Source organism: Etheostoma spectabile, chromosome 15, assembly GCF_008692095.1.
Source record: "Etheostoma spectabile isolate EspeVRDwgs_2016 chromosome 15, UIUC_Espe_1.0, whole genome shotgun sequence".
Classification (NCBI taxonomy): Eukaryota; Metazoa; Chordata; class Actinopteri; order Perciformes; family Percidae; genus Etheostoma; species Etheostoma spectabile.
Window position 1 is genome coordinate 25,294,151 of NC_045747.1, and position 20,451 is coordinate 25,314,601.

General features: G+C 45.3%; 1 protein-coding gene across 1 annotated transcript in view; it reads left to right on the forward strand.

The window, feature by feature from the left end:
- The window catches only part of LOC116702358 (nucleosome-remodeling factor subunit BPTF-like), a 29,261-nt gene extending 8,848 nt beyond the window's left edge, over positions 1-20,413 (forward strand). The window contains 28 exon segments of the mRNA XM_032536535.1: positions 191-382; positions 518-603; positions 988-1,340; positions 1,702-1,833; positions 2,075-2,204; positions 2,615-2,750; positions 2,843-3,115; positions 3,238-4,834; positions 5,215-5,339; positions 5,902-6,030; positions 6,198-6,348; positions 6,445-6,568; positions 6,858-7,107; positions 8,169-8,336; positions 8,687-8,823; positions 8,922-9,033; positions 9,704-9,918; positions 10,085-11,120; positions 12,114-12,308; positions 12,311-13,539; positions 13,633-13,715; positions 14,089-14,314; positions 14,800-15,317; positions 16,037-16,213; positions 16,307-16,499; positions 17,764-17,848; positions 18,115-18,301; positions 19,642-20,413. Of these exon segments, the coding sequence (XP_032392426.1) occupies positions 191-382; positions 518-603; positions 988-1,340; positions 1,702-1,833; positions 2,075-2,204; positions 2,615-2,750; positions 2,843-3,115; positions 3,238-4,834; positions 5,215-5,339; positions 5,902-6,030; positions 6,198-6,348; positions 6,445-6,568; positions 6,858-7,107; positions 8,169-8,336; positions 8,687-8,823; positions 8,922-9,033; positions 9,704-9,918; positions 10,085-11,120; positions 12,114-12,308; positions 12,311-13,539; positions 13,633-13,715; positions 14,089-14,314; positions 14,800-15,317; positions 16,037-16,213; positions 16,307-16,499; positions 17,764-17,848; positions 18,115-18,301; positions 19,642-19,681 (8,279 nt within the window). The 3' untranslated portion in view covers positions 19,682-20,413.
- Positions 20,414-20,451: the final 38 nt, after the last annotated feature.

A 20,451-nucleotide genomic window follows, 5' to 3' on the forward strand; every position in this document is an offset into this window, starting at 1 on the left:
TCTGGCCGAGTTGAGTGAGAATTTCCCGATTCGAGACGTTGAATTTTTGCCACTACCAGTGTAATTTTTAATTGTTGACGCCGCTGCCGTCTTTGCTAAAATCACGTTGCTTGAAATTAATGTCATTTAGATTCTCTCCATGCATCCCTAATACTTGCTTAACGCTTGTCTGAAATTTTTTACTTTGTAGATAAGGATGGGAAAAACGATTCTAGCAGTGAAGACAAGCACCCTGACGACTCCCAAGATCAACCCCAGCAGCAGTCCTCTCAACTGGAGGCGGGCGGCGGCAGCAGCCAGGTTTCTGGCCTCAGGAAACCAGAGCAGCCTGACCTGGAAGATCGCTCCTCCCAGTCCTCTTTTACCAGCCAGGATGGGACAGGTAAACGGGACTGGGGCTCATTAGGTCTCGAAAAGTAGATTAACACAACCTATCCAAAGCCAGTGTTTAATTGTCTCTCGGTGCGTCTGTTTGAAATCAATGCTGACTCTGTGTCATCTGCTTTCTGAATGACAGACGAGTACAACAACAAGGCCAAGGTCGATAGCGGGAGACCAACGGGACAGGAATCAAAAAACCAGACGGCAAGAGGCAGCAAAGAGGTGAGGCTGGGTTTTTCCAATCACAAAAGTTATTTTAATTCTTAAGAAATCATAAGAAAATCTGTTTAAAAATGGAAAAAAGTGAGGACTTTGGTTAAAAAACTCAGTACTTACTAGGTTGTATCTAGCATCAAGGATCCTGTGTTTTATTTAGTTAATAAAGTTTGTTAGCATAAAAACTGCATTGACTACAACTAGTTATTGATAAAATCAAGAAAACAGGCTTTGTAAAGAAATGTTCTCCCGTGTACAGTATGTTCTGAAAGGCATTCTGTACAAATCTTTGCAATCTCAAGTTTTAAAGATACAAGTTGCACATCTTGAAAAAGCAGCTTCTATTTTTATGTCTGGTAGTTGAATGTAATGTAATCTCTCATGTTTCAGTCGTCTCCTGTACGCTCTGATGGTGAATCTTCGCGTCTCAGCTTCTTGAAAAGGGACCTGATGGTGAACTTGAACAACTTGTTCAAACTGGGTCAGGAGGGTAAATACAGGGTCTACCACAACCAGTACAGCACCAATGTCCTGGCCCTGAACAAACATCAGCACCGGGAGGACCACGACAAGAGGCGCCACCTCTCCCACAAGTTCAGCCTGACCACCGCGTCGGAGTTCAAATGGAACGGATCTATCTACGGTTCGCGGAGCCTGACTGTCTCCACCCTGCGTCTCACCATCATCCAGTTGGAGACCAATGTCCCTGGACCATTTATGCATCCTAACTGGGCGTCGCACAGGTACAACTCTGATCCAGTTGATCTGAAAGTCAGGGATGGATACAAAGGTCTTGGTGACTTACCAAGTGTTAATAATTTCATACAAAATTATATTTTCACTTTTCTTTTTTAGAGATGTCTGATACTTTTTTCTTTCTGATATTGATTTTGATACCTGAGCTTGGGTATTTTAGGCAGTATCGGAGCCATTTCTGATTGGTATCAGAACAGCATTCTGTCCAAGTGTTGTGGGAGATCCATATTGTCTGACCACCAACGATCTGGCATGAAGTTCCTCTAGACGTGGGGTGGTTAAAGGAATAGTCAGTTGTGCTGTGCTATTGTTTTGTTTTATACAGTTTTTCTCTTTTTTTTCTTCTAGGACCAACTGGAACAAAGCCGTGCAGATGTGCAGCAAGGCCAGGGAGTTTGCATTGGCATTGGCCATACTGGAGTGTGCCATCAAACCAGTGGTCATGCTGCCTGTATGGAAAGATTCTCTTGGACACACAAGGTAAACAACTGTCTGCAAAACACACACACTGAAAGCACGTTAACATGTAGTGTACTTTCTAAAAGGCTAACAGGACTCAAGCTACTCCTCATCTGTGTCACTACACCAGGGATTTCTTCAACCTGTTCGGAGTACACTGTTGTTGACCAAACAAGCAGCACGCTCAATAATAACTTTCTTTCTTTCCATACTGCCCATGCACCTCTATATCTTGGTTAAAAACTGTACCTTGTTGCTTCAGGCTACATCGCATGACCTCAATGGAGCGGGAGGATAAAGAGAAAGTGAAAAAGCGTGAGAAAAAACTGGAGGATGAGGAGACACTGCAACAGGCCACTTGGGTCAAGTACACCATTCCCATCAAGCACCAGGTAAAACAACAGCGTCTTAGCTCCTCCAGTGGTCATAGAGGAGGTTTAACATCATGTATACTGATCAAGAGCTGTGCTTCTCAGCCTCTTTTTTTTTTTTGTCAGACGTAACCCCACTTCCCTGTCAGATTAACTTTCCATCACTTTAAGCTAACCATTTCAACCACTTAGCCATTACTTTTAGCTAACTGTTTCAGCTTTTTAATCATTACTTTCAGCAAACTGTTTAGACCACTTTTTTTGAAAACTAGTTTTCACACGCACGTAGTTGAGCTAATCTGCAATCTCTCCATGTACTCCCTGGCAACTGAAAAAGTACCACCTGTGTTACAACTGGTCCTGGTCCGAAATATGTTATTATTGCTACATTCTCTGAAATTATTGTGGTTCTTGTGTGTTTTTCTTTCAAGGTGTGGAAGCAGAAGGGGGAGGAGTACAGAGTGACAGGGTATGGTGGCTGGAGCTGGGTCAGTAAGACTCATGTGCCGCGGTTTGTCCCAAAGCTACCAGGGAACACAAACGTAAACTACCGCAAAGAACTGGAGGGTAAGGTCCAAACTGGCAATATTACTTCAATATATTCTCCTGCTGCTGGCAATTCTGGCTCATATTATGATTTTTGTATGCTGTTTTCGTAGCTAAAATTAAGAAGGAAAATGCAACAGCTTGCACTAAAAAGCAGAAAAAGTTGATGGAAACTGAGAAGCAGACAGCTCAGAACACATTGAACAAGGACAATGAAGAAGCATCCATCACTGCGTCATCTGAGGAGGACCGCAAACCTCAGACCTCCAAAGTGGAAGAAAAACCTACGGAGGATGAGCAGGAAAAGAAGGCAGAAGAGAAGAGCAAAGAGGAAAAGATGGAGGTTGACCCCTGCTTAGAAACCACTGCTTCAAGTGTAGAGACAGGTAACTGTTTTATTTAAATTTATTTTAATTGTATTTATTAATTATCTACCGGAGTTCCCTTGGTGCTATTTGAGGACAAATATGTTTCCCATCTAATGACCTCGCTGACTTTTTTGTTGTAGATCAATCGGAAAACAAAGGCTCTGTCTTGCCTTCTGTGCAGCCTGCGAGGGACGAACCAATTCAGAAATTAGAACAACCCAAGAAGGAGGAGACCACTGCATCAAAGCCCTACTATGATGTTGTGAACGTCAGTGAGGGTTTCCAGCTGCGGACAGCTTATAAGAAGAAGGTAAAGCCCTCCAAACTGGATGGGCTTTTGGAGCGACGGGTAAAACAGTTCACCTTGGAGGAGAAGCAGAGACTAGAGCGAATGAGACAGGCGGCATTGGTGTCCAAAATGGCTGCCACAAAGCCTACAGCTGGAGTTAAGACTGAAGGATCCACGATAGGCAAACCGCAGCCTCCTGCGAACCTGTGTGTAAAAGAAGAAAAAGAGGAGGTGAAGGACCATGTAGTTAAAAAGCTTGACTTTGGGCAGGAGCAGATGGAGATAAAGGCAGACATGGATGCCAAATCAGATTCCGCAGCACCTAACCACAGCAAACAGACCGAGGTAAATGCTGTGCAGGGGAGCTGCGGGGAGGACTTAGCTCACAAAGAAGTGAACGGAGAACCCTTATCAAGCACTGAGCCCAACAGTAAAAACAACTTTATATCCGATGCAATGGAAGGCAAAGAAAAACCACAGAAGCCAGAGGTGGCTCGAGTGGGAGAGAATGCTAAGAAACGGGCGTACGAGGAAATTGAGCAAGACACTGGACAAAGCATAGAGGTGGACCAAAGCAAGACCAGTCCAGTCCAGGTTAATGGGAGAGCTGGGGAAAACCCTGCAGACTCAAACAGCAACTCAGACCCAGCCAGTCAAGTCCAAGGCGAAATAAAAGAGCCTCAGAAAGAGCCTGTCAAGTCTCTGATGAATGGAAACCTCTTGCAGAATGATGTGTCTGACATATGTCACCCCCCTCCCCTAAAAGTCCCGAAATTAGAGAACCACGTAGCAGAGAAAGGAGACTCTCTCCATAAGAACGTGGATGTGGCCGTGGCCAGTGAGGGGACCGGACCTACCAAGCTTCCATCCTCTAGCCCTTCTTTCCTGAATAGTAATAGTACCAATAATGACAACAGTAGCGAAGGTTTGAAGACCTCCATCACCACTAACCCCACCACCACCACAGAGCCTCAAAACGCCCTGACAACTGACCTGCCCAACAACATCAGTAAGTCAAATGTGACATCTCAAGCAGCAGGTAGTGCAGTCTCCTCCGTTACCACCAACACCACCGCCGTCGCGGCAGCTCCGCCCAGCTCCAGGGCAGTTGTCCCTCAGAAGACTAAACTTCCCGTCACCGACACCAAGACGGGCACTTCAACCAGCTCCATGACCATAAGCAAAGAGTATTCCACCAAAGACCGAGTCAGCCTTCTCAGGTTCCTCAAATCCAAGAAGGCCCGCTCAGGTACAGCCCTACCGTCCTACCGCAAGTTTGTCACCAAGAGCAGCAAGAAGAGCATCTTCATCCTGCCAAATGATGACCTGAAGAGAATGGCGAGGAGAGCAGGCATCAGAGAGGTGCCCATCTTCAACTACAACGCCAAGCCCGCCCTGGATATATGGCCCTACCCTTCACCTCGGCCCACTTTTGGGATTACATGGAGGTTGGTTACATTTAAATATTTTTACACATTGTTTGAGATACTTAAAAAATACATTTTAGAATTGGCACATGTAGTATACACATTTACAACAGTCAGGGTAAAATCTTTTTAATTACTTTGAACAATGCTATGATATGAAAATGACGATCGCTTCCTATTTTGTTTTAAGTATGCCGTCTATTCAGTTGGACAGCAGCCTAAGTAAACAACACAAAGTGATTGGTTGGTGTCTTTTAATGTGGTGTAAAAGTTCAGAAAAACAACCAAAAACAACGGGGCGTGATATTCACTTCCTGATGTTCAAATTATACTTTCTGTTGTTAGAATTAGTAACTTGTTTTTTTTATATGGCTCATGTTTTTTTGTTTTTGTTTTTCCAGGTACCGTCTCCAGACTGTGAGGTCGCTGGCCGGGGTCAGCCTGATGCTGAGGCTGCTGTGGGCCTGCCTGAGGTGGGATGACATGGCTGTGAAGCCCTCTGCCGCTGTAGGAACTACACGGAAAGGTGAGGAACGTGCCGCACACTGACTTCTTTGCCTTTTACGGATAATTTTTGACCTCCTTTGGGCATCTTCTTTGTGTTCCTTAGAGGACGCCTTTTACATTTGTTTCTATTTTAGTTCAACTTCAAATAATCAATAATTTGTCAACTTCTAAATGAATCAGCAACTATTTTGACAATCGATTAAATTCTCTGATTCCAGCTTCTTAAATGTGAATATGTTGCAGTTTCTTCACTCCTCTGTGACCGTAAACTGAATATCTTTGAGTTGTGGTCAAAGAAAAAACAAGACTTTTGAGAACATCATCTCGGGCTTTGGGAAACACTGATCGAAATGTTTCACTATTTACTTTTTATAGACCAGCTATTCAATTAATCAAGAAAATAATGGGCAGTCGACATTGAAAATAATTGTTAGTTGCAGCACTACTGATGTTCTCTCTTCTGTATCCGCCAACAACACCTTGGTGTCTCCATCTCCCAATGCAGGAATGCGTGTATTATTAGAACTACTAAATGTTTTCCATTTTAAATAATGTGCTGACATGTTTTCTTCTTGCCACAGAAACCACGGACACAGACATCATCACAACAGAGATCATAAAACGAAGAGACGTGGGGCCTTACGGCATCCGCTCAGAATACTGCATCAGGAAGATCATCTGTCCCCTCGGAAACAGAGACACTCCCAAAGGTAAAAGCTAAACACACAGACACACACACACACACACACACACACACACACACACACACACACACACACACACAAAATAGAAATAGCAACTTAAAGGAATGACCCAGATTGATTGCTGGAAGAGTTTTGGCAACTTTTTTAATAAATGTCTTTCTCTTTCTGAGTAGAAACCCCTACTCCACAGAGGAAAGGCCTGCGCTCCAGCGCCTTGAGGCCCAAGAAGCATGAGCCAGCCAAGCTGACTGGGCCTGTTGCTGTGGAGACATGGGTGCCTGAGGAGGACCTAGAGCTGTGGGAGATCAGGGCCTTTGCAGAACGGTGAGAAACGCACAGCTAGCTGCCTCGGGGAACACTGAATTATTCTGTTCGAGCACTGATTCACCTGATTGTCACTTTTTTTCCTGGATATTACAGAGTGGAGAGGGAGAAGTCCCAGGGTATCGATTCCTCCAAGACTGGCAGTAGTCTTAAGACGGCCGAGGATGTCAAGGCCCATTTAGAGAGTCAGCTTAAACAGGCCAGACTGGCTGCTCAGCAGGTGGGAACACTAAACACACACACACACACACACACACACACACACACACACACACACACACACACAGGTGTTAAATTTATGTTCACACTGTACTCCAGAAGCATTTATATAATCTATTGCTTTGGCAACATTTAATTTAATCGTACTTTACTTTAATTTCTATTTCTATAGCCTTTTAGCTATGATATTTATTACATTTTGTTGACTATTTTCTTTCTTTTTCCTTTTCTTTTTATACCTTAGCCATTAGAATTCTGAGTCTGAAAATGTTGTATTATTATTGTTACAGAAACGTCTGGAGCAGAGACCGGGTACCCCAGCCACCACTCCCACAACAACCACCACCACCACCTCGGCCAGCACTCCCAGTTCTCCCAGCACCCCAACGTCCATGGGCCAGAGGACAGGTCAGGTCACATCTGGAGCTAAGATGGTCCTGGCCTCCAAACTGAGCTCTCCTGCTCCCTTCCAGCAAGACAAAAACTTTCATCAGTCTTTTGCTTCTTGGGTCAAGCAGGGTCAGACCAACAACAGCTCAGGTAAGCCAGGTCGAAAGACACCGATAATTTGAAGGCATCTTAATCCCATTAGGAATCTTACGTAGAATGGTGCACCTTCTCATCCATCGTCTTCTGTTAGCAGCAGGCAGACAAAACATCTTTGTCAGAAGATACTGTTTTTCGTTTCCCCCCTTTTTTATCGTTATTTGACAGTTATATCAGAAGTTTGTCAGAAGGCAATCATTTCAAAATTTCCAGGTTATTTTTTGTTGTAAATTTTTCACAGTGGTAAATGTGATTGCCTTTGTTGCTTGTGTCCACTCTTTATCCTGTTAAAACTGTATTTTCAATTTGAGTCCTTTAATATCCTAAAAGGATACAGGATAGCCTGTTTACCAGCAGAATTTAAACACATGGCAAGGCAGAATGAGTTTTGCATTTTGGCCTTGTATTGATCACTCGGAGAGGCGGGTTAATTTGTTTTGTTTTTTTGTTTTGATTTTGTTTTTTTGTTTTTTTCATGGGACACGTTGAACTTGTAGGATGGTAGAGTTACTGCTTCTTGACTCATCAGCAGCCCTTAAAGCTGGTGGAAGCAGAATGCAAAAGAAATCGCAGAATTTGAAGTAGAGTGAGACCTCTTCCTCCTGCAGCTCTCCCTCATCATTCGAGCTCAAGCATATGCACTGGCATCACACAGTAACCTGTACTATTGTTAGTCATTCATTTCACAATGATGCTGTTATATAGCGGAGGCTATATGATAATTACTGTCCCGTTTTCCTTGTAAAGGCCTTTGAGATGACATACTGTGATTCAAGGCGCTAGTTAGCTACATGAACTTGAATTAGCCGCAGCTTTTAGCTACCAGCTCTTCTGCCGCACTTTGTTGTGGATTTTGTTCAGTGTAATAGTAACTGAAAATTAAATAAGTTTAAAAAAAAAAAAAAACGGCTAATGGTTAAAGCATTCATCCAAAAAATGTCAGCCTCATTATTGTTGACTCAAACCTTCCAGTGGACACCACAGCCGTAGACTGGCTATCGCGGTGGCCCTTGTGGGTATGCGTGACTGCAGGTGGTGCATGGTGTGTCTTGCAGCCTCCATTGGCTCGGTGGCCACCGTGGCTAGCAGTATCGCCACCTCAGAGCAAACCTTCCAGATCGCTGGCAGCCCAGTGACTGTGGCTGGCCAGGTCCTCGCCGCCAAACTCCCGCTCCCCGCTAACAGCAAGATTGTCACGCTCAACATGCCCACCGCTCAAGGAGGTAGGGAGCACGAGTGTCATCCATTTCCGCTGGTTTGTACTTACAGTTGCCTAAATGGATGGAAGAGTGTCCTGTGACCGGCGAAATCTGATAGCACTGAGCATGGATGATGCAACCAGATTTTTTATTTATTTTTTTAGCTTTTATTGCCAAAAGAATGCCATTTTTTTCTGAGCTTTTCTCTGAGTTGAGTTAAAGTGATCCCATGAACTGAAGCCTTTTAAATTGCTTTATGGATCTTCCCCACACACAGTGCATGTCTCGACGCTGCTGTGCACCCTTGACCTGTATTACTGCATGCACCCAATGCAAATTTGCTTTTTTCCTCACGTAATCGTGCTTGCCAACAGGTATAGTCCAGCAGAAAGTCGTGGGCATTTTTCCTTCTGGGCCCCCTGCAAACCTTAGGACATACAGCACGCTACATCCTACGACTGGCAACATCAACCTCCGAGCCACCACCTCCTCAACAGTTACCCAGCAACAGGTCTTTTGTCCTTCACCCTGTCCTTTTCAGTGTTAACTTGAAGCTTGGAAATTATTTAGCACATTGATTGAGGATTTTACTTTTGGGTTTGTGTTCAGGCCATCACAGCGGGAGGCAAAATACAGCCTGGCACAACGACGAGCCAGTCATCAACCCTGTCTACCTCTGTGGGCGCAGCAGCAGGCAGAAGTCCAGCAGTGGCTCAACAAGGTGTCCGTCTAACTCCTCATTTCTTTACATAAATAAATGTCTTCAGCTTTTGTGGCTCACGTTTTAAGCCCAGTTCAGACCAAGATTCAAGATGAAACAAACGGAAAAGTTGCAGTGTCCTGAACCTGCCCGTCTCTGCTGGACTCAGGCCGGGTGATGGTGTCACCTGCGACTCAGCTTGTCAAGTCGCCAGAGGCTGGTTTTAGTACGCAAGGGACGTCACCTGTTTCAACAGCCAATAGCGAAGTCCGCTTGTAAAGTCGGCAACAAACTATTGAAAGAAAATGATATATAATATATTTTATTTTCTATACAAACTGTCAACTGGTCGAAATGAGAGTTTGAGACGGAGGCTCAACGACTGCCCGCAAACACGGTAATGTGGTCGAGCGAGCTAGGCGGTGCTGAAGAGAGAGAGCAGGATAGAGCAAAGCATGGATCACATAACTAAAACCTCCGATTTGTCACTAGAAATGCAACTGTAGCAGGTATCGCTAACTGTAACGTTGGATGATACACCGTCTCGTTGCACTAGTGTGAAATGGCGGGTTTTATAATGATGCAGACCAGCGTGTTGCAAGTTTTAACCAGGCTTGTGCTGAATCTTTGGTCTGAACTGGGTTTTACAAATAAGAATAAAACATTCCTTCTTTCTCCTCGTTGTCGACAGGCCAACCTAAGCCGACTGTGACACAGACGGGTCCTGGTTCTACGCCTGTACAGACGACTGCAGCTCAGAGAGCAGCAGGTGCTGCACCATCGCCTCATGCAACCACCCCAGCACCTGGACAGTCACCTGTAGCTTCTTCCCAGACCACCAGGCCACAGCAGGGTCAAGTTAAACTCACTATGGCACAGCTCATGCAGCTAACACAGGGTGCTCAGGTGAGCGCACATTTCTTTTCTTTTCTCCTGCAGAGAAAGTTTTTAAAATGTTTTAGTGTTTACTTGCCTTTGTAAAGTACCTCATAACTTTGTTTTGAATGGTGATGTATAATTAGAGAATTCTATCACTGTTAGCTGAAGACTCCTTTTGTCAACAATGCTGCAGGGTGGAAACCCAGGTCTGACGGTGGTGATCCAGGGTCAGGGTCAGACCCAGGGACAGCTGCAAATCATCCCACAGGGTGTAACAGTGATCCCTGGTCCTGGTCAGCAGCTAATGCAGGCAGCCATGCCCAACGGTCAGGTCCAGCGCTTCCTCTTCACTCCCATGCCCCCATCCTCATCGGCTCCAACGTCCGCAGCCCCTCAGACCCCTCAAACCCAAATGTCAACTCCAACTCAAGCCAGAGCCCCTGCGCAAGTCCAGACGACCCCTTCAGGCCCAGGCCAAACCATAATGACAGCCCCTGTACCTGCCCCTACACAAATGCCAAGTTTGGCCCCCACAGTTCCTGTGCAAACCCAAGTTCCAGCCGCAACCCCGTTATCAGTACCTGCACAATCTCAAGTATCCACTCCTGTTCCTGCCCTGCCACACATTGCAGCCCAGGCCTCCACACAGGTTTTATCCTCCACACCAGCCTCTGTCCCCGCACAACCCCAGGTGGCAAGATCTGTCCCTTCCCCAGCAGAAAATGCAGGCCCACCTATGTCTCAGACACAAGTCTTTACCACAGCCTCAACCCCTGCACAAAACCAAGTCCCAGCCATTGTGCCAACCCAAGTCTCCACCCCTACCCCTTGCTCATTTCCTACACAAACCCAAACTGCAGTGTCGATTCCTGTCCTGGGACAAGTTGCACCTCAAGCCCAGGTCCAGACACACGCCTTCAGCCCCGCCCCTGCTTTAGCCCCTGTCTCAGTCAAGGCGTCTGCCCAAGTTGCTGCAACAGTAGCCGCTACTAACTCAGCTCAAATGCCCGCTTCTGCCTCTCTTCCCTCCCCTGTCCAAGTTCCAACTCCTGCCCTCGCACCCGTCTCTGCTCCTGTCATAGCTGTCGTGTCCACCCAAATTGCTGTCCCATTCCCGGCCAAAGCTCTAACCCAAATCCAGGCTACAGCCCCGGTTCCCCTTCATGCTGCTGTGGCCAATGCTATTGTCACACCAGTCACAGCCACCTCTACAACACCTTCAGTGCCAGGTAAGGAACCCACCTCAATTCCCACATTGATATATCAATCTAGGGTTGGGTAGCATTTTGGGTTCTTTCCAATACCGGTGCTTAAATTATATTTTTAAAACGGTGCCGGGGCCTAAATGGTGCCCTGACCAATACTTTAAAAAAAGAAGAGCACAAATCCACAGTGACGTGCCAAATCCCTATGGTCAAATTTAAATGATTTAAAACATATTAACCCTAACTTGTATCACCAGCCAGTTGCTGTTAAATGACAAAAAGAAGGACCACTAGATGACAGAAGGGTACTTTACAACAACAGCTTGAAGTAGTGATGGCCAAATGAAGCTTCATGAACCAGTGTCTGTATTTTCTGAGCCCACTAGATGGCATTCTTGGCTTTAAGAGAAAGGCCTAAGGCATTACAATTTAGTGTATTCGCAACCAATTGTTGAACCGAGAGCGCCATCTAGTGGGCTCAGAAAAAAAGACACTGGTACAAAAAGCTTTATTTGGCCATCACTAGCTTGAAGTTTCTTGAGATGCACACTTGTTTCTCGGTCTCTGGTGTCTCAAAGTGCAGCTAGTGTCCTCCGTTTCTTTACCTGCAGACTGTTGTACGGTTGGTGTTGGAATCCTCTTCAGTGAAATACTGCCACACGTTAGACCGTTTAGATGTCAGTATTTTAACTGTTTCAGCCACCTATTAGCTAACGTTAGGCTAACGTTACCTGTGGCAAAGTATATTGTTAACTAGCACCACATGCATTGATGCTTCTGTTCACTGTAACATTTGTTTCAGAGCACCAGAGAGCAACGCAACAATTTAACTAACACCGAAATGAGGCATTAAAATTTGCATTGTCATTCACTCCGGTAGATAGCAGTCATTTCGGAAAGGTTTCTGTACTCAACCCTATGCAAATCAACAGCATACTGTATTTGTCTACATAGGATGGTTGACTTTTTTATTATTATTTATTGCTTCTCTTTACTTCTGTACTCGTTCTGTTGTAGCTCTGACAGAGCTGAGGGCAACTCAGCCCCAGGTTTGGACTCCGGCTTCATCTCAAGCTCAGACTCCAGTTCAGCCAGCTCAGACACCTGCATCAGTCTCCATACATTCACCCGTTTCCTCTCTGCCTCAAGCGTCTCTTCCTCCTCAAGGACACGTCCAGCCCCCCACCGTTGTGTCCGTGCAGCAGGTCACTCAAATCCAGTCTCAGCTGTGCAAGTTCATATGGGATTGCCGGTCTCTTCTGTTGTTTCTACTGTCAGACCTACGCAGCCTCACCTCCAGCCCCAAGCCCATTCTCAACTTCAACCCCAAATCCGTGCCCAGATTCAAGTCCAGCCCTTTGGCCAAGTCCAACAAATGCCACACATTCAAGCACAAGCTCAAAACCACCCCCAGGTCCGAGTTCAGTTTCAGCCACAAACTCAGCAGCCATCCCAAGCTCCACTACAACCCCCTGCTCAAAATCAACCTCAGGTGCAGTTTCAGTCCCAAACCCCCAACCAAATCTTGCCCCAAGTCCAGGCCCAGGCCCAAGCCCAGCTCCAATCAAGGGTCCAGCCTCAGTACCACCCGCAGGTACAGGCTTCATTTCAAACATCGGCTCAGACCCAACCGCAGGCTCACCAACAGCCTCAGGTCCAATCTCCACCCCAGGTTCAGTCTCAGGCCCAAACTCCGCTACAGAACCAGATCCATACCCAACTCCATCCCCAGGTTCAGGTCCAGTTCCAGCAACAGAGCCACATTCACCCACAACCTCTGGCCCTGCAGCAACCTCAGATCCAAACGCAGCACCAGTTTCAAGTCCAATCGCCACAGAAAACCCAGGTCCAGCAACAGCTTCAGGTCCAAGCCCAACCCCAAGTCCAAGCTAAGCTCCAAGTCCAGTTCCAGCCTCAGAACCAACCGCAAGTTCAAGCGCAGCCTCAGCTCCAGGTCCAGTCTCCAATCAGGCATCAGCTCATCACCGTTCCGGGCCTCCAACAGCCTGTCCAGCTTCTTTCAGCTCTGCCGCCCCACGTTGCTGCCCAGATCCAAGCCCAAATCCAGGCACAGGCACAGCAGCAGGGCGGCACGGTTCCCCAGCAGATCAAACTGCAGCTGCCTATCCAGATCCAGCAGACAGGGGGGCAAATTCAAGCCCACCAGATCCAGAACATGGTGACCATACAGGCACCAGCGAGCGTCCAGGAGCAGCTCCAAAGGATACAGCAGCAGCAGCAGCAGCAGCAACAACAGCAACAACAGCAACAACAGCAGCAGCAGCAGCAGCAGCAGCAACAGCAGCAGCAGCAGCAGCAACAACAGCAACAACAGCAACAGCAACAACAAAAACCAAAGAAAAAGAAACACCACGAGGCTAAAAGGGAACCGAAGGAGCAGATTCTGCAGGCCGTTAGTCCCGGGGATGGCATGCCAAAACAGGTGTGACTCAAAAAATAGAAGCAATTTACAATGATTCCTTTCTTACAGCATCTAGAAACCTTTAATATTAACAGAAAGTGTATTTGTTGTCAGGTGGTAGTGAAGCAGAATGCGACAGCCGAACAGCTGAAACAGAGGAAGAGCCTGGCTGCAGCTGAGCGAGAGGAGAACCAGAGGTTTGGGACTTAATAATCACAGTGGCAATGTGACACCTTCTAAAATAAGTGCATATGTCCCGTGGATGACAGTAGTATTACCAGAAATATTCCCGTTAAATCCGGGCCAAGAGAGCAGCAGTAAAAGTTTCACATAAAAGAACAAACATACTTAAAATAAAACAGAAAATTACATCAAACAAAGAATTTGAACAGGACATGTACACTAAGTGGTGAAATACACCTTTAACCTGTGTTTATAAGCTTTCATCATGGTATTGACTGCTTTTCCCTCAATGTATCCTAATATAAAAGCTTACTGAGTTCCTTCCCCATAACTGCATCGCCAACTGAACAACAATGACTCAAGCGCCCCGCTGTCCTTTGTTCACAGAATGATCGTGTGCAACCAGGTGATGAAGTTCATCCTCGACAAGATTGAGAAGGACGAGAAGCAGGCAGCTAAAAAGAGAAAGAAGGAGGAGGTGGTTGAGCAGAAGCGCTCCAAACAGAATGCGTCCAAGCTGACTGCACTGCTGTACAAGCACAAGGAACAGCTGAAGGCGGAGATCCTGAAGAAGAGGGCACTGCTGGACAAGGAGCTGCAGCTGCAAGTACAGGTTAGCACATAGTCTGCCTTCATGAGAAATAAAATAATGACTGGGATGTTTTGGGACAAATTGGCAGAATTGATACGGATGACGAACACATTGCAATAACACTGCTATAATCAAAATGAGGCTCATGTTTCTGTATTGTTGGTTAACTTCATTTAATATTTGATGTGGCGGTTTCTTTGCGGGCTGCAAATGTGTCAGAGAAAACAGTTCCTACCCCAGACTGTTCTGCAGAGCCACCATTGATTGTGATTGATATAAAGAAATGCAAAAAACCCAAAGCGGGTTTTTTTTTTTTTGTGTGTGTGTCCTATCCCAGGATGCATCTGTGGTGTAGCCAGACCTTACTCCACAGTGCTGTGGCAATAGGTCTGGCAATGTGGGACTATGTATAGAGTGTATAAGCTCTCCAGGAATCATTTTTAGAAGGCATAAAATTCAGAGAGGAGATACTAACCTTGACATTATATATCTTGTCTCCTTCTCAGGAGGAGCTGAGGCGGGACATAGCCAGGCTACAAAAAGAACAGGAGAAAGCCAGAGCTGCCATCGTCCAGGCTGCTGCAGCAACAGTCAAGGCGGCCTCGTCCCACTCCTCCCATCTCTCCCACTCTACACATTCCTCTCACAGCACCCACACAGCAACCTCGCCCTCCTCATCCCATAAACGTAAGCGGGAAGAAGAGAGAGACAAAGACCGAGACAGAGACAAAGACCGAAGCAAAGACCGGGACAGGCATCATGAGAAGAAACGGGATAAGGACAAGGACAGAGACAAATGCCGAGACAGAGACAAAGATAGAGAAGGGGATCGAGAGAAGGAGAGAGACCGAGAGCGGGACAGACATCGGGACAGAGACAAGGACAAAGACAGGGACAAAGACAAGGACGGAGATTCCAGCTCATTAAAACACAAAAAGAAGAAGAAGCTCTCTTCTACCTCAAAGGATCACAAGAAGGACACCAAATTGTACTGTATCTGCAAAACGGCCTACGACGAGTCAAAGTAAGCTCTTGGGTTGGGGGGGGGGGGGCGAGAGAGAAGTCCCTCTCATCCGGTGGACCTTGTGGGACCTTTTTTCAGGAAAAAATATGGATGGTAGGGAACGGGTAAATTGAGCCATGAATTACACATATGGTGTTTGTGAAGTTTGAAAGTTAACTTTGCAACTGAATAAAGTGAGTTTGTTGTAGCGCCACTTAGTTTTCTGTTTAACCGCTCAGTGAACTACATCTCTCGTTTCCCACAAATAATGTGCTCAGCAAGGTTCAACAACACGTGTAACGTAATCTTAGCCGATGTGTTTTTATTCAGCAAAGTTCAAGCAGCCGAGAAGCGAAAGGACGAGCAAGATCCGTTGCTCGTGTAACTAGACATCGCGGTACAAAACACATCGTAGCTTCAGAGAGACGTCACTTATGTGGCAGCAGTTGTTTTGTTTGCGTATTTTCACGGTCTTATACTTGCTGTTACATACAACACAGTTTCATGACAAACTTTCTTGACTTGCCAAATTGTCTTTTAAATTGTCTTGGCTCATTTCAAACGGGGTTGGAAAAAAAATGAAGTGTTTTCCCATTCACTGCCGTACAAATTGTTTCTGAATTAGGGGTCCCGTGGTGGTCAACCGGAAGGGGAAGACCTTTGCCTTTTCACTGCAACACACTGGTGATGTCATGACGATTTAAGCGAGACAAAAATGAATAATCTTTCCTCCTTTTTAGGTTTTACATAGGGTGCGACCTGTGCTCCAACTGGTTTCACGGCGCGTGCGTTGGCATCACAGAGAAAGAGGCCAAGAAGCTGGAGGACTTTGTGTGCAACGACTGTAAACGTGGTCAGGAGGGCGGCAGCAACGAGGAGTTGTACTGCATCTGCCGGACGCCGTACGACGAGTCCCAGTATGGCTCCTCTACATAACACAACTGTCGTCAGCTTCGTACATATGGAAGCTTTTCATTGGTTGGCGCTAACTGCCGTGTCTCCCCCCACAGATTTTACATTGGCTGCGACCGCTGCCAGAACTGGTACCACGGGCGCTGCGTGGGCATCCTGCAGAGCGAGGCCACTCACATTGATCTGTACGTGTGCCCGCAGTGTCAGTCGACAGAAGATGCCATGACAGTCCTCACGCCGCTCACTGACAAAGACTACGAGGGGTTGAAAAGAATATTACGCTCGTTACAGGTATGGAAAACCCATGTTTAACATATGTAATATTTATAACATCAAATGTAAAAGCAAGATAAAAAGTGCTTAACAAGGAAGAAAGCACTTGTATTTTACTACATCTCTTTCTATTACCGTGGCCAAACAGTAACATAGAAACAATCAGACATACATTTAAAGGTGCTCTAAGCAATGTTGGGTGACGTTGCTTCTTGGTAACGTTTGAATTATTATAAAACAAAACGAGAATAGCTTGCCCCTCCCACCTCATCCCGTCCCCTCCCCCACCCCCCAAACCTTCTTGTCGGTTATTGGCTGGAACACTGTTTGTGTATGCTTTGTAGTGCAGGTGGGCACAGTTTGTTTTTTGTTGGCGTTTGTAGACCCTGGGCTGTCTACAGAGACCGCGTTTTTTTTACAGTGTTCTGGGGACAGGCAGCTCGCGGATGTTTGCTGCATGTGACAACAAATGTAGCCTAAAACACGTGTGACATCGATTAGAGCCCCATTAAATGCCCTCTGTAATAGACAGTATGACATGGCTATGCCCCCGCATTGTCCCGTACCCACAGGGCATCAGACTTTCTTAGTGATGCACGCACACAGTAGTGTCCACAAGCGTTCCGCGTTAACGGTTTTTCTCTCTCGCTCGAGACCGCTGTGTCCAAGCCGAGGCGCAGAGCATGACCTTGCCGCATGCTGATAATGCTCCATTTAAAGGGCCCTATCTTGCACCCTGCACAGCGCAAAGCCCGACGCAAGTGTCTTTGCTAGTTTAAGACCGACGGGGCGTGGCATCACAATGGTGGCTCCATCGTGGTGAAATCATCCGTCGGCACAACATGTTCTGGTACACCCAAACCACCTGTATTCTTAATTCCTGCAGTATAAAACATGTCATTATTATATTTAAATTCTTCAAAACATTGGTGGTGAAAACTTAAGTTGAGAATGGCTGAAATTAAAAGAAATAGATTGGCCTCTATTCAACCCCATAATGATCTTTGTAACACAGATAAATATTATAAGGTCTTATCGTTTTCAAAAGGCCTTGAACTGTATTCTCAAAGATCTTGAGGAAATATTTAGAATAAATTAGAGATTTTATATTAACTTGAAGGGTATCGCTTCACTCTCACTCTTGCTTTACAACCAGAACACTTAAACATCCAATTGCATTGCAAGGAATTTGGCAAATAATCTATAGTCGTTCTGGGTTTTTGTATTATTGGTTCTCATTTTAAAAATGTGTTGTGCAATCATTTCTTGTTTCACTCAACAGTCTCATAAAATGGCATGGCCGTTCCTTGAACCGGTGGATCCCCACGACGCTCCTGATTATTATCGGGTGATCAAGGAGCCAATGGGTGAGAACAAATCTTTAATCCTGGCAAATGTCCAATGTCTGTCTGTGAAAGGTGGGAAGAGTAGAGCTTTGATTCTCTTCACCCAAACCCGATTGGACCCAATTCAACCCAGACCGGGCTGGAATTTCTTGAATCGGGTCGGGGCGCGCAAAATTTGGGCTGTGTATCATTTTTACAGTGGAAATTTGTTTGTTTTTTAACCAGGCTGCGGCAAAAATGTTATGTGCGTTCTGTCAATAAATCCCGTGTTTCTCTGTCCCTCGTAGACTTCTCCACGATGGAAACCCGTTTGCAGAAGCGACATTACCACAAGCTCACAGAGTTTGTGGCCGACGTGACCAAAATCTTCGACAACTGTCGCTATTACAACCCCAACGACACGCCCTTCTTTCAGTGTGCCGAGGTGCTCGAAGCCTTCTTTGTACAGAAGCTTAAAGGTTTCAAAGCGAGCAGGTAAGGTCAGGTGCTCTCACTACTGCAGACTCTGGAGGTTTCCCAAGTTTCTCTCTTCCTTTTCCCATGCTTATATTTGTGTGTTGTAAAGCGCTGACTCTGGCCTCACCGGCTGGCATGTCAGTCGTTTCTTGATTTATGCATTTATGCCTATCATTCACTTTTTGTTCATATCACCGACATGTGTAGTACGTGTTATTTTGCAGTAGAACATGCTTTACTTGTAGTTGGCTTTAAGCTGTCGCCTTTGCTTGGCCGTACTGCGACGAACCGAGCTGACGGACATTTAGACAAGTTGTCCGCTGTCCAACATATTTTTAGTGGCGTGTGACTTTTGTATCCGTGAGCCATCTTGCATTTGTGTCTGTTCACCTTTGCTGCATGCCTTTTGATTTATGCCATCCCATTTTCTTCTTTCTTACAGATTGTCAGATTCTTAAGTGGGCCAGTCTAGCTGGAGTCTGGACTGGATGCTGGGGTCTTTAGTAATAATGACTTTCTGTTTCCAGAGCCGCAAAAGAAAACACATTAACGATGAAAAAACATGCACGCAGTCTGTGAAAAATGTGCTTTCAAGTAGACACCACCAATTTAACATGTTTGGTAACCATAGGAATATTCAGTTTGATCACAGAACGGCAGCCATGTTGACATGCGTTTATCATGTAATCCAGGGACATGCTTTCTTCTCATCACGTCTTTCAACCTGGCCTTTTTTTTTTCAGTTCATCACAGTCGCTACGGGTGATTTCAGAGGGATTTTAAATGCATTTTAGTTCCTAACTTGTATTTATTTTCTGTCCTACAGCTGAGTTGGATTGGATAATGTCTTGACCTTTTTGGATATAAAAAATATATATATAAAGCTGCATATTTTATTACACAGAGATATTTATGAGATGCTTTGTATGTTACATCCCTGTTGAGTTTGATTGAGCTGGTTGTTAAGGTGGTTGTCTTGAATGTACATACTTTTTATCATGTACAGAGGTTGTAAGATATATCTAACACTTTGAATGTTTTAAATAATTATGAAACAAATAATTTTAGATGGTATTATTTTATAAGACTAAAATGTACTACACAGAGTGACTCATTTGAGTTTGTCCTGTTCCTAACTTCACGAAGTAACCTCAGTTTTGTAGTTGTGGAAAGTTTCTTCAAGTAATAAAGGCATTCCCAATAAATTACACCCAACATGGCTGCAGGATCCTCTACCGACTCATTTGCATCCTGTGTCTTTTTTTATTTTTTTTATTTTTTTCCCGAGATGTCACAACAATAAACCAACAAAAAAAGCGAAAGGGCTCTCAACTTTCCCCTCTCTCTGCATTCTGTAGGTCTCATAACAACAAGCTACAGTGTTCGTCAGCCTCTTAGAGAGCGTCGCACATTGGTCAAACAAAATGCACTTGCCAAGAATATGGCTTTTCTGAACTGTAACTGCTAGACTGCCTCGCGCTGTGTTTGGGATCTGCTCCGTTTGACTGACGGTGCAACTAGCACTGCTGCTTTCACAGAGCTGTCCAGGCAGAGCTGCCTTCTGCCCGTTTCAGCTCTTAACGGGACCGTTTTCTGGACCTGTCTTAATCTGTGGGACTGTACTGAGGAAGCGTGAGCGACTGAGGCATTTCAGAAGAAAGTTTACCTCGGAGAACAGACTCTTAAGGAGCTCTCATATTTCCATGGTTATTTTTTGTTTTTGTTAAAGAAATTCCCCTCAGGCCATTGTTGTGGTCATCATGTCCAATGAGAAATAAGAAATTGAATTTGGTGTCGAAATTCAGATCTGTGGAACAATGTTTTGTTTCTTTCCCATTTCCTCATTGTTTAGTCTGAAGTGGCATGAAAGACAGTTTTACTAAACAACTGGACATCAGTAGTCTGCTTGGATGAACCTCCATAACCTACTGAAAGTACAGTAATGACCGATTGTAGATGGATGGCTCTGCAGTAGTGACTGACCGGGAATTATGAAATTGCATTTGAGGCCGTTTGTATAAAAAAAAAAAGTCAGATTTTCACTTGATTTCTTTTTTTGTATTTTTTTTGTATTACATTACATGAAGAAATATTGATGTATATGGAACTTAATAAAATGGAAAAGCCTGATTTCGTCATGTGTTTGTGGCAGACAGGGACACATGGGT